General features: G+C 46.7%; 1 protein-coding gene across 5 annotated transcripts in view; it reads right to left on the bottom strand.

Annotated features, from left to right (window-relative positions):
• Positions 1-14417, bottom strand: part of PGM5 (phosphoglucomutase 5) — a 187259-nt gene that overhangs the window by 72513 nt on the left and 100329 nt on the right. For all 5 annotated transcript variants that reach the window (XM_081930625.1, XM_081930621.1, XM_081930622.1 and 2 more), the window contains exon 6: positions 13283-13437. In XM_081930625.1, coding sequence (XP_081786751.1) covers positions 13283-13437 — 155 coding nt within the window. The remainder of the gene's footprint in view (positions 1-13282; positions 13438-14417) is intronic.

The raw sequence follows: 14417 nt of genomic DNA, 5'->3' as shown, positions 1-14417 counted from the left end.
ACCCCCATCGCAAGTAAGGTACCAGGACAGGTGCACAAGTTTGGGGAAAACCCCAGAGATTATAATGCATTCAGGACGGAGGTACAGTACGCACTGGAACTGCAGTATGATTTTGCTGATGATGGGGAGAGGGTGGCTTATGTTATCGGAGACCTTCAGGACGCGGCCAGAGAATGGATCCGGCCATTAATGGCAACGCAGAATGCTGCCCTAAAGGACATTAGGAAATTTTTTGGCGCCATGGATACCATGTTCTCAAGTGAAGTGGAGCAGAGTGTGACGCGCAGGGAACTGATGGCGTGCAAGCAGGGGGGCCAGTCAGTTAGAGAGTACTGGTCGTGTTTTGCGATGCTGATCCACAGACTTGGGTGGGAACTAGGTTCGGAACCCGTGCAAATGCTTTTTGAGGAAGGCTTATCCCCCTCGGTGAAGGATGAACTTTCCCGCGCGCCCCGCCCTCAATCGATAGATCAGCTGACTAAAGCTGCGCTTGCGATAGTACGGCAAGAAGCGCGCGCTCTAGAGAAGCGGGAAGGGAGGGGAGAGCGTTGGCATGACAACCGCATTCCTGAAATACCGGAGCAGCCTTCCCAGCCAGTGGAACCAATGGAGATTGGAGGAGCGCACGCGGGGGGGGGGGGTTCAAACTCCGGCGAAGTTCGAAAGAAGGAGGGAAAGGAGGGGAAAACAGCCAAGAAGTGTTTCCTCTGCCAACAGCCAGGACATTTTGCCAGGGTCTGCCCTCAGAGGAAGGCATGGCAAGGAATGGTGGGGGCTGCTGGCTGTGAGGAGGAGGGGGATAAGGAGCAGGGAAAAGCCAACGCTTGGTTGCCGATCAGCGGGCACAGCAGCCAGGCCAGCAACCAGTAAAAGTACCCAAGCCAGACCCCCCCCCCAAGCAGCCCTAGCCATAGAGGTGGTACTAGAACTCCCGAATGGGCACCCAATCAAGGTGAAGGCACTGCTGGATTCCGGCAGTTCTTGCAAATTTTTTTGCAAGGATTTCGCGCTGGAGCACCAGCTCCACCTTCTGCCTCTAGAGTGTCCCTTACAAGTAACGACCATTGATGGCAGAGAACTCCTGGGAGGAGAAGTGACGCACCAGACTCCCCCCATGAGAATGAGAGTTTCCAGACACACAGAAACCATTGCCTTCCACGTAGCCACACTGGCAGGACCACCAATGAATGGAAAACCACCATGTTCACCCCTCTGGGGGCCTTTGAGTACTTAGTTATGCCTTTTGGATTACAATCAGGCTCAGCCTGTTTTCAATCTTTCATGCACCACGTGTTGGGATCCCTGCTGTACAAGAATTGCGTGGCCTTCTTAGATGACGTGTTAATCTATTTGGAGAACGAGGAGCAACATGTCAGAGACGTCCAGGAAGTGCTAAAGAGGCTACAGGAGCACCAGTTGTGGGTCAAACTGGAGAAGTGCCAATTCCACGCCCGAGAGGTCGAGTTCCTGGGATACAGGTTGTCGGACAAGGGCCTAGCTATGGACCCAGGCAAGGTGCAGGCGGTTCTGGAATGGAAGACCCCCAAGACCCGGAAGGACGTGCAGAGGTTCCTGGGGTTTGGGAATTTCTATCGGAAGTTCATCAAGAACTTCGCCCACTTAACCGCACCCATCACCGATTGTCTCAGTAGCAAAAGGAAGTTCGTCTGGACAGAAGAGGCACAGCAATCTTTTGAAAGGCTAAAGAGGGCGTTCGCTTTGGAAGAGCAGCTCTTGCACATGGATCTGCAGAAGCCAATGAGGCTGGAGACAGACGCGTCAGACCGAGCCATGGGGGCGGTGCTGCTACAGCCGGGAGACCAGTCCAGCTGGAGGCCGTGCGCCTTTTTCTCGAGGAAGCTGAGCAAGTCGGAGCAAAATTACACGGTGTATGATCGGGAACTGCTTGCAATTTATGAAGCTTTTCGACGCTGGAGACATTTGTTAATAGGGGCGCAGCACAAGATCCAGGTGTGCACGGACATAAGAACCTGGAATACTGGAGGACTGCACGGGTGCTCAACCAGCGACAGGTGCGATGGGCTCAGGAGTTCTCCAAGTTCTTCTTCGAGATTCGGTACGTGCCGGGAGAGGAAAACGTCAGAGCAGACGCCCTCTCCTGGAAGCCGGAGTACATGGAAGGAGAGGGACCACCAGAAGCCCGACATGTGATCCCCGAGAACCGATGGGTGTGTGGGGGAGTGTTGGTGGGGAGACGAGAACTAGCCGGGCTGACGAGGGACGACGAGTTCGCCCAAACCAAAATCAGGGAACTAAGGGGTGAAGGGGAAAACCATGGGGGTTTTGAGGAGAAGGAAGGGGTACTGTATTACAGGGGAGCACTGTACGTACCAGGGAATGACTTGAGGAGAAGGGTACTCAAACAACTCCATGATAACCCGACGGTGGGGCATTTCGGTCAACACAAAACCATGTTGCTTGTCACCAGGCAGTTCTGGTGGCCAAGAGTGAGGGAAGATGTACGGGAGTACGTACGGGGTTGCGACCGCTGCCAACGAGCGAAAGGGGAGAGGGCGGCGCCCGCAGGGTTACTGGAACCCTTACCCACACCGGGAAGACCATGGGAGGTGGTATCCATAGATTTTATGACCGATTTGCCCAAGTCAAGGGGGAAAACAGCCGTCATGGTTGTTGTAGACCTGTTAACAAAAATGTGCCATTTTATCGCTTGCTCGCATGCGGTGACGGCAGAGGAAACTGCCAGGCTGTTTGTGGATCACATCTTCAGGCTGCATGGCGCCCCCTTGAGGGTTTTGTTCGACCAAGGAAGGCAATTTACTTCCAGGTTCTGGAGGAAGCTCATGAGCTTGCTGCAAGTCGAGGTGAGCTTCTCGACAGCCAGACACCCGGAGACCAACAGGCAAGCGGAAAAAGCGAACAGTATACTTCAAAAATACCTACGCTGCTATGTCAGTGAGAGGCAGAACGATTGGGTGGAGAAACTAGCGCTGGCTGAATTTACGTACAATAACGCTGAACATGTGTCCACGGGAATGAGCCCGTTCATGGCCAATTATGGGTGTCACCCCAGGGCCTTCCCAGGGGAGGGGGAGAAGAGGTGGAGTGTACCGGCGGCAGAGCAGTTTGTGGAGGAAATGGAGGCCTTACACCAACAACTTAAGATGAACTTGGAACGGGCCAAGGAAGTGTACAAGAGGCAGGCAGACAAGCACCGTAGGGAAGGGGAAACCATACGGGTTGGGGACCGGGTGTGGTTGTCAACCCAAGGGTTACCGTTCAAGGGAGGTTGCAAGAAGTTGCGGCCAAGGCGACTGGGACCTTTCGAGGTAACACAGCAGGTCAATCCCGTGGCATTTAGGCTCAAGCTGCCAACCAGCATGAAACTATGCCCGGTGTTCCATAGGTCTTTACTCTCACCATACAGGGAGGGACTGGAATTTCTAGGGAGAGAGAGAGAGGTCCCCACACATCCACAGGTAGAGGAGAGGGAACTCAGTAGTCAAGCCACGGAAATACTCGATTCAAGATGGCGAGAGAGACAGGTGGAGTATTTGGTGGCTTGGGAGGGGGAGCCCGAGTCGGAAAACACGTGGGTTCCCGCGGAAACCATCAAGGATGAGTATCTCCAGGGGGAGTTTCACAGCAGGTTCCCAAGGAAGCCCAAACCAATAGCGAGGTTCTGGGAGGAGCAATTTGGCACCACAGATGATGAAGAAGAGTTTATGGGATTTCCGGCCTCCGAAGAGGAGGGGGGAGAGGTATCAGAAGGAGAGGAATCGGATTGGGAAGATTACCCCGTAAGCAGAGATAGCAGCAGGTGGAGAGCAATGTTTGAATCTTCAGAGGATGGGGATAGCTCCTTCCGGGGATTCCCCGCATCACCGTCAGAGGGGAGAGAGGAATTTGGGCCAAAGGAACGGGCCAGAGGTGAGGGGGGTCCTGGGGGGGAGGTGGATGTCAGGGAACTGCCATCAGAGCCAAGAGTGGAGGTGAGGCTTCCTAGCGATGCAGGAGAAGGACCCAGCCGGGACAGAGGGAACACTTCATCGGAGGAAGGAGATCAGCGTGACACCAGGAAGAAAAGAGAGCCGGAAAGGAAGTCGGAGAGATGGCTCCAAGACTCTTCCACAGAGACCAGCGGGGAGAGCCCAGGACCTCCGCTGGCCACACCCACTCTGCGCAGAAAACTTCCGCGCAGAGAGGCTAGACGGCGACTTGGTGTCAAAGAGTTTTTATGCTGGAAGAAGTTCAGGAAACGCCCACTGACGGATTCTGCCAGTGACTGACACAGCCACGGAGAAAGTGCTGTTCAGCCAGGGAAAAGTTTAGCCAGGGAACGTTGCCAAAGGCAGCGGCCACTTATGCACAAGCAACCCCAATTCCCTTTACATGGACTAGGTTTTCTTTCTGCAGTTTCACTTTCTTAATCTCTTTACGTCGCAGGCGCTATATCGAGCCTACTGTGATTTTTAAATTTCTTACATCTGTTTCAATATATGTCATAGATTTATTCCATTCATTGTTAAACTTTGTACCTTTTTGTCATTTTTTGCCAATTCTATGTATTCAAACAATTTAATTTGCCAATCTTTTACAGTTGGGGTTTTTGGTGTCTTCCAATTTTGTGCTATTAGTATTCTAGCAGCTACTGTTGCATATTGGAATAATATTTGGTCTTCCTTTTTAATTTCTTCTCCAATTATCCCCAAAAGGAAGGCCTCAGGTTTTTTTTGTAAAGGTATATTTAAATATTTTTTTTAATTCATTGTAAATAAGTTCCCAAAACTTTTTAATTACCTCACAAGTCCACCACATGTGATAAAAATTGCCTTCCTTAATTTTACATTTCCAGCATGTTTTGTCTCCGGTTTTATACATTTTTTCTAATTTTACAGGTGTGATGTACCACCTGTACATCATTTTTTCCATGTTCTCTCTAAGTGTTATACAAGCTGAAAATTTCATACCTTTATTCCAAAGTTTCCTCCAACTATCGTACTCTAAATTGTATCCAAAAATCTATCGCCCATTTCACCATTACTTCTTTTATTTCTTCATCTTTAGTATCCCATTCTAGCAACTGACTGTACATTTTGGATAGGAGTTTTGATTTGCCTTCCAATGGATTCCTACCTGGAATCTGGATTTTTTCCCCATTCATCCCAATCTTTTTGTCTTCGGTCCACAAGGCGTTCATTTGATGAAATTGAATCCAACCTGTTAGCTTATTCTTTATCTCTTCATATGATCTGATCTTCCATCCCTTTTCTGTTTTTACTAACAGATCTTCATAAGTCCATCTTTCTCCTTCAATATTTATTTTTGTTGTTGTTAAGATGTCAATTGGCGATAACCACCAAGGAGTGCTTCTTTCCAGTAATTTTTTATTTCTCTCCCATACTTCCAGCAGTGGCCCTCTAATAATATGGTTAGAAAATCCTTTGTGGACCTTTTCCTTATTGTGGAACAAATATGCGTGCCAGCCAAATCTGATGTTGAAACCTTCCAAGTCCAACAGGTCTGTGTTCTTTATAACAATCCATTCTTTGATCCAGCAAAGGCACAAGACTTCATAGTATAGCTTCAAATTTGGAACCGCAAATCCTCCCCTATCTCTTTGATCCGTGAGTAATTTAAATCTAATTCTTGGCCTTTTTCCTTGCCAAATAAATTTGGAGAGTACTTTCTGCCAATCTTTGAATACTGAGGTTCCACTGATTATCGGTATATTTTGGAATAGAAAAAGCAATTTCGGCAGTAAACTCATCTTAAATGCCGCCATTCTTCCCGACCAAGAGAGTTTTATCCTGTTCCAAGTATCCAAGTCCTTCTTTATTTCTTTCCAGGTGTTTGTATAGTTATCTTCCATTAAATTTATATTTTTCATAGTTAGCCAAATTCCCAGGTATTTTACTTTTTTTATTACTTTAATCCCAGTCTGTAATTCAAGATGATTTCTTAATTCTTCCTTCATATTTTTAGTCATCATTTTAGTTTTTATTCTATTTAATTTAAAGCCGGATAACTTTCCAAATTCCTCAAACAATTCTAACACTTTACCAACACTTTTTTGTGGATCTTCTAACGACAACATCAAATCATCAGCATATGCTTTCAGTTTATATTCTTTTGCTCCAATTCTTATTCCACGTATCTCTGAAGTTTTCCTTATCTTATTTTCAATTATTTCTAACACCATAATAAACAAAAGAGGTGACAGAGGGCACCCCTGTCATATACCCTTCGAAATTTCAAAGGAGTCAGTTAAATTATTATTAATAATTAATTTAGCTCTTTGGTACGAATAAACTGCTTTTATTCCTTCCAGGAATGTGCCCTCTATCCCTGCTGTTTCCATACATTTTATTAAGAATTGCCAGGATACATTATCGAAAGCCTTTTCGGCATCAATGAACAGTAATACCGCGGGAATTTCATTTTTACATTCCAAGTACTGTATTTTTCGTCCCATAAGATGCACCTAGTTTTTTTTGGGGGGGGGGAATAAAGGAAAAAAGCAGGTCGGGGAAACTGAACCAGGTCGAGGAACAGCGGGATGGCGGTGCTGCGCCTCCCTGCTGTCCCCCGAGCTTGTGGGGCTGGCCGATGTCTGCCCGGTGTGAGGGGCGTTCTGCTTCAGGGCGCCACGCCCGCCGGGCGGCAGGCTGCTATCCGCAGCGTGGGGAGCCCTGCGGAGAACTCCTGCAGGGCTCCCCACGCTGCGGATGTCTGTCCGGCGTGCGGGCGCTCTGCTTTCAGGGCGCCCGACGCTCCGTGAAGCAGGCTGCTATCCGCAGTCTAGACATCCCTGCGGGAACTCCCGCACGGCTGCCTAGGCTGCGGGTGTCTTCCTGAAGCCTGGAGAGCGAGAGGGGTCGGTGCGCACCAACCCCTCTCGCTCTCCAAGCTTCAGCAAAAGCCTGCATTCACCCCATAGGACGCACCCAGATTTCCCCTTCATTTTTGGAGGGGAAAAAGTGCGTCCTATAGGGCGAAAAATATGGTATTCGATGTTTATTATGTGTCTTATATTGTCTTTTAATTGCCTATTGGGTAGAAATCCAGCTTGATCATTATGAATGAACTTGACTAAACACTTTTTAAACCAATTCGCCATTACTTCTGCAAAGATTTTATAATCATTATTTAATAATGAAATCAGTCTGTAATTCTTAATGTTAAGCTTATCCGAGTCTGGCTTGGGTATTAGCGTAATGTATGCTTCTTTCCAGGAATCTGGTATTCTTCCTCCTCTTAAAATCTCATTCATTACTTCACAAAGCACCGGAGTTAAAAGTTCTTCTAGGACTTTGTAATACTTGGCCGATAAACCATCAGGCCCCGGGGCTTTCCCTAATTTCATCTTCTTTATCGCCTCTTGAATTTCTTCCACTTTTATCGGTTTGTTTAATAGACTTTTCTCCTCCTCCAATAAATATTTAACTCTGTTGTCTTCTAAATATCTTCCTATTTCTGTTACGTCTTCTTCTCTTTTATATTTTTCATAAAATTTAAGGAAGCTCTTTTTTATTTCACTAGGATCCTCCAAGAGTTGTTCTTCTGTTTTTATTTTGTTAATCACATTTTGTTTTCTCCTTTTTCTTAATTGCCACGCCAGAAATTTTCCAATTTTATTCACTGACTCAATTTTTTTTGTTTCATTGACTTAATTCCCCATTCCACCTCTTGATTTATTAATATTGAATATTGTGTTTGTAACATCTTATACAATTGCTTATTTCTTTCTTCATTCGGTTTCATTATTAAACTCTTCACATTCTCTTAATTGAGTAAGTATCTCTTCTTCTTTTTTGTTCTCTCACCTTTTTCCTATAACTGTTTTGTTGAATCAAGAAACCTCTTAAAACTGCCTTACTGGCATCCCAAACTATATCCATGTTTGTTTCTTTGTTAATATTTAAATCAAAGTAATCTTTCAAGGTGGATTTAGCTTTTTCAATCACCTCCTCATTTTCAAATAGATAACCGTTCATTCTCTATCTGTATGTACCCTGAGTTGCACATTTTAACTGTAACACTATTGAACCATGATCAGATAGGGTTCTGGGTTGTATCTCACATTTCACCACTTTTATTGTTAATTCTCTTGAGATCCATATCTGATCCAGTCTACTCCAACTCTGATGTGGCTCTGAAAAGTGAGTGTGGGGCCTGCACTCACTGCCACAGCATAAGAGGCCTGAGAGAGGCCTCCGGGACACGGCTGCTGCTGCTTGCGTGAGTGTTGGGAAGACCGCTCCCTTTCTGCGAACTCCATCTGGCCTAGGGGGCGGGGCCTGCACTCACCGCCACAGCATAAGACGGCTGCTGCTGCTGCTTGCGTGAGTGTTGGGAAGACCCCTCCCTCTCCTGCCAACTCCATCCGGCCTAGGGGGCGGGGCCTGCACTACCACTACAGTTTAGAGGCCTGAGCAGCTACCAGCAGCAATGGACAACATGGTTTTAAATGTTTTAATCGCTTTTAATTTGCAGCACTTTAAATGGTGGTTGTTGTTTTTTATATTATATTATTTCATTATTTTATTTTTGCTTGGGGTGGGATAAGCATTTAGTCAGCGCTATTGTTTCTTGCTTTGTTTTGTTCTGTTCTGTTTTATTATTATTATTATTCTGTTAAATTATTATATAGTTTGTACTTTGCCTTTTAAGGGGAAGGGTCATGGCTGCCTGGGAGTGGGCCTCAGCCAATAGATTGGGTGGGGCAGGTTCCACAGGGGGGGATGTATTGGGACACCCGATCTCAGTGATCACGGGCAGGAGGAGGAGTTATGCTAAGACCAGACCATGTCATTACCGAGGAGGCAGGTTTAGTCGTTAGTTTGAGGACTATCCCTGCCTCCAGGTCTGGTCCTGACCGGAAGGATACAGTAATCAGCAAGGGAAACCCACATGACCTGAAAGTGTTGCTGTGCAATGCCAGGTCAATGATGAATAAAACCACTGCCATCCACGACCTGATTGTGGATGGAGGATTTGACCTGGCATGTGTGACAGAGACCTGGTTGGATGAAGCAGATGGGCCTGTCCTTGCCGCTGCTTGTCCACCAGGTTTCTCTTACGCACAGCAACCCAGGTCATGTGGGCGGGGAGGGGGGGTTGCAGTGATTTTTAGGAAGTCATTAGTCTGCACCAGGCATCCTACTGGGAAGACCCAGTTTTCCGAGTGCATGTTCTGGAAGTTGGGCAATAGGGGCAGTACAGGATTCCTTTTGGTGTACCGACCTCCCCGCTGCACCAAGGATTCCCTGCCCGAGCTGCTTCAGGTCGTGGCGGATATGCTCCTGGAAACACCTAGCTTGGTTGTCCTGGGGGATTTTAACATCCATGCCGACACGACCTTACAAGGGGCCGCTCGGGATTTCGTGGAAAGCATGGCCTCCATGGGGCTGTCCCTGAATAAGTCTGGCCCAACGCATAGCCATAGGCATGCCTTAGACCTGGTGTTCACCTCTATGGATGTTGGTGATCTGAAACTAACTAAAAGCGAAACAAAAGAAGTGCCATGGTCAGATCACTTCCTGGTGCAACTGGACTTCTCTGCAACCCTTCCCCTCCGCAGGGAGGTGGGACCGATTCGGATGGTCCGCCCCCACCACAATGGATCCAATTGGCTTCCAGAGAGTGGTAGGGGATGCTTTATCCCAAGTTGATGGCCTTTCAGCTGATTCCCTGGTGGCACGCTGGAATGCGGAGTTAACCAGGGCTATTGACTGTCTGGCTCCGAAGCGCCCTCTCCGATTGCATGGAGCCCGGACAGCCCCGTGGTTTTCCCCGGAGCTGAGGGTGATGAAACAATCGTTGAGACGGCTAGAGCGCCGGTGGCGGAAAACTCATTCTGAATCAGACCGGACACGGGTTAGAGCTCAACGTTGAGCGTACCAAGTGGCAATGGCGACGGCGAAGAGGGCCTTCTTCGCTGCCTCCATTGCATCTGCAGAAAACAGCAGCAGGAGACTTTTTCAGGTGGTTCGCAATCTATCGGAACCACCTGTTCCACCGGGGCCTGGTAGGGACCCCAAGATCTCCTGCAATGCTTTTGCAAAGTTTTTTGCAGATAAAATCGCTCAGATTCAGAAGGAGGTAGACTCCACCATGGGAGCAGGGCCAGGGCAGGAGAGTGCTAGAGTTCTGTCTGGTCCTGTTACATGGGATCAATTCCAATTTGTTACCTCCGAGGATGTGGACAGGCTGCTTGGACGAGTGAAACTGACCACCTGTCTCCTTGATCCTTGCCCATCCTGGCTGATAAAAGCGAGCCGGGAAGGGCTGGGCGATGGGCTCTGCGGGGTGGTGAATGCTTCCTTCTGTGAGGGAGCCTTCCCAGACCCGCTGAAAGAGGCGGTCATTAAACCGCTTCTTAAAAAAACATCTTTAGACCCAGCCAATTTGGCCAACTATCGCCCAGTCTCAAATCTGCCATTCTTGGGCAAGGTGATTGAGCGGGTGGTTGCTGAACAACTCCAAGCACGCCTGGAGGAAACGGACCATTTGGATCCCTTCCAATCGGGATTCAGGCCTCACCATGGGACTGAAACTGCCTTGGTCGCGCTGGTTGATGATCTCAGGTGGGCTAGGGACAAAGGTGAGAGCTGTTTCCTAGTTCTGCTGGATCTCTCAGCGGCCTTTGACACCATCGACCATAACATCCTTCTGGACCATCTAGAGGGGCTGGGAGCGCTGTCATACAGTGGTTCCGCTCCTTCCTCCTGGGCCGTGTCCAGAAAGTGGTGGGGGGTGAGTGTTCAGACCCCTGGGCTCTCACTTGTGGAGTGCCTCAGGGTTCTGTCCTCTCCCCCATGCTTTTTAATATCTATATGAAGCCGCTGGGAGAGATCATCAGGGGGTTTGGACTGGGTGTTCATCAGTATGCAGATGACACCCAGGTCTACTTCTCCTTTAAATCAGAACCAGTGAAGGCGGTGAAGGTCCTGTGTGAGTGCCTGGAGGTGGTTGGATGTTGGATGGCGGCTAACAGATTGAGGTTGAATCCTGACAAGACAGAAGTACTGTTTTGGGGGGACAGGAGGAGGGCAGGTGTGGAGGATTCCCTGGTCCTGAATGGGGTAACTGTGCCCCTGAAGGACCAGGTGCGCAGCCTGGGAGTCATTTTGGACTCACAGCTGTCCATGGAGGCACAGGTTAACTCTGTGTCCAGGGCAGCTGTCTACCAGCTCCACCTGGTACGCAGGCTAAGACCCTACCTCCCCGCGGACTGTCTCGCCAGAGTGGTGCATGCTCTAGTTATCTCATGCTTGGACTACTGCAACACGCTCTACGTGGGGCTACCTTTGAAGGTGACCCGGAAACTGCAATTAATCCAAAATGCGGCAGCTAGACTGGTGACTGGGCGTGGCCGCCGGGACCACATAACACCGGTTCTGAGAGATCAGCATTGGCTCCCAGTACGTTTCCGAGCACGATTCAAAGTGTTGGTGCTGACCTTGAAAGCCCTAAACGGCCTCGGTCCTGTATACCTGAAGGAGCGTCTCCACCCCCATCGTTTAGCCCGGAAACTGAGATCCAGCACCAAGGGCCTTCTGGCGGTTCCCTCATTGCAAGAAGTGAGGCTACAGGGAACCAGACATAGGGCCTTCTCGGTAGTGGCGCCCGCCCTGTGGAACGCCCTCCCATCAGATGTCAAAGAGATAAAGAATTACCTGACATTCAGAAGACATCTTAAGGCAGCCCTGTTCAGGGAAGTTTTTAATATGTAATGCAGTACTGTTTTTAACACTGATTGGGAGCCGCCCAGAGTGCCTGGGGAAACTCAGCCAGATGGGCGGGGTATAAATTATTATTATTATTATTATTATTATTATTATTATTATTATTATTATTATTATGTCTCCATATGTCTATTAAATCTAAGTTTTCCTCAAGGTCATTAAACGATCTTGGTAGTTTCCCTTGGTTCAAATTCTTCCTTTTCGCACTTCTATCTAATTCTGGTATTGGCAAACCAATTTATTATTCTCTAGATCTAATAATATTTGTTCCAATTTCTTTAAAAAATCCATTTTATTTGTATTTGGCGCATAGACCGCCACCACATTGAGTTTTTCTCCCTGATGATTAATTTGTACTCGTAGAATTCTTCCTTCCTCATCCTTACATATTAATTTAGGTTCCAATTTCTCCTTCACATAAATCACTACCCCTCTTTTTTTTTAGTATCTGAATTAATGAACTCTGTTCCCAACTTTTTATTTATTAAAATATGTTTGTGTTTTTTGGCTACATGTGTTTCTTGGCAACAAATCACATCAATCTTCTTTTTCTTTAAAACCTTCTCAATTTTATTTCTCTTAGACTTTTCATTCAAACCATTCACATTCCAGGACAAAAACTTAAGAGTCATTGCTATATTTAACTAGTGTTCACTTTACCCTATTTTCCTTATTTATATTCTAGTACTTCTATTTCCAGTGATTTCTTCGTCTTCCTCTTCCTCCCCTTCCTCCGTCTCCACCTCCTCTCAGTCTTCCTCCGCCTCTCTCCCTCTCCTCTCCATCCCCTCAGCCTCTCTTCCCTTTCTTCCTCTCTTCTCCTCCATGCTTATCTCTCTTCCTCCAGGTCTTCTTCTTTTCCAAGTTCCTTTTCATATCTTCTCAAAAACTTTTTCAGAAGGACAAGACCTAGGCTTTTGCTTTGAGTTTTCACTTTTTTAAAAAAATGAGGCCCTCTGAATACCATGGGGGGAAATGTTGATTAGACTACTGTTCAGAAGAAGGAAATAGCTCAAATATTGCAATAGAGCTGATCTGCACATCATTCCCACTACATTGCTGAGGTTAGTGTACATGTCTATAGATTCATATGAATCAAAAACAATTTTCAGCAAATAGACTTGTTCTGGGTAAAAGGAGCTGCAAAAAGGAAGGTTGTAACGATTTTTAGATACTTAGCCCAGTTCACCTGAGAGATGCTGGCCAACTGTTTTGATCAAGATTAACTTTTCCTGCCCATAAAACTACAGGCAGAAAACAGTCACAGCAGATCACATTTTAAATATATATATATATATATATTCTTCCTTTTACATATATTTGCCAAATAAAATAAAAAAATCCAAATCACAATACTTCTTAAAATGAACCAACAATTTCAGGTTTTTAATAAGGGAGTACATCAATCCTTGTTTGGGATCCTATTTGAATATTTTGCTGTCTATACTGAAAGCTGTATCACTAATTAGCTGCTTTTGGTGTTGCTGGCATTCTGGTGAACGATGCTGAAGTCTCTGAGGAATCAGTCACACTAGTGAATATTATTGCCTTACCTGTCGAGTGCTGTGCTAGTAGGCATACTCCTACCAAACCCATGCACAGGCATCTGGCGGAAATAGGGAATGCAGGAGAGATTGGCAGCAATGATGGCCAATGAATCTGAAGGATTCACAAAAAAACCATTTTGGCCTAGGATCATATAGCGGTCCTGGAAGAGAAAGAAAGCGTATTAGGGGTAGGGCAGAAAAAATAAGTAGAGAGGTTCATCCACAACTGTAAAATTGGTCATCTTCAAGCTGGGGGTCTTTCTACATTCCCTCACACACAATCCAGCAAAAGGGTGGCTCATAACTCTTCCTTGGCTCCAGTCTCATAGCACTGAGATACATGTACGTATATGCTTCCCATTAAAAAATAATATTTCTATTGATTAGGCTTGACTAGGCTGTATTGTGTTTTTAATATTTGGTTGGGAGCTGCCCAGAGTGGCTGGGGAAACCAAGCCAGATGGGCGGAGTATAAATAATAAGTTGTTGTTGTTTCCAAAACTGAGGGGAAATTCTAACTTGTTTGAATACATTTGGGGAACATTTTAAATCAGGGGAAACATAATTTATAATAAATTTTATATTTCATAACATTATACTGTCTCTTTCTCACCTTAAAACAAATCTTTTCTGGAGGGATCATGGTCTATTTATTGGCTCACATGGAGCTTGATTAAGATAAAAGGACACTACCATTCTACACTAGAAAATCAGGAAAGAAATATATTTCATTAGCAACATTTTGCAGACCCAAGCACAGTGGGCCAGGAGTCACTGAGGGGAGGGGTTTGGAAGTGTAGAAGCAGAAAATGGCTGACACCAGCTTGGGATCAAAAGGCAACCACATTACTGATTACAGGTGTAAGTTGGTTTTGGCATAGGCATTGGATATGTATCCTGAATCAGCCAACACAACTGCTGGCTGATAATTCCGTCAGGGTCAATCCTGGAGTTAAGCCTCCCCCCTTGACACAAATCAAATCCTGCCAGGTCACCATTTGAAATCTTCTACTGCCCACTAGCCCTGTCTGGGCTTTCAGACAGAACTCTACCCCGGACTTATTTACTGGGGTACCCTGAATTTTAATCCTGAATCTGGGGGTGGGGCACCAACCCACCTCCTAGCTTTTGAGTAAGGATC

The sequence above is a fragment of the Podarcis melisellensis genome, assembly GCF_964234715.1.
Source record: "Podarcis melisellensis genome assembly, chromosome: 11".
NCBI lineage: Eukaryota > Metazoa > Chordata > Lepidosauria > Squamata > Lacertidae > Podarcis > Podarcis melisellensis.
The sequence above is the reverse complement of the archived record's forward strand: the minus strand, read 5'-3'. Positions and strand labels throughout refer to the sequence as shown.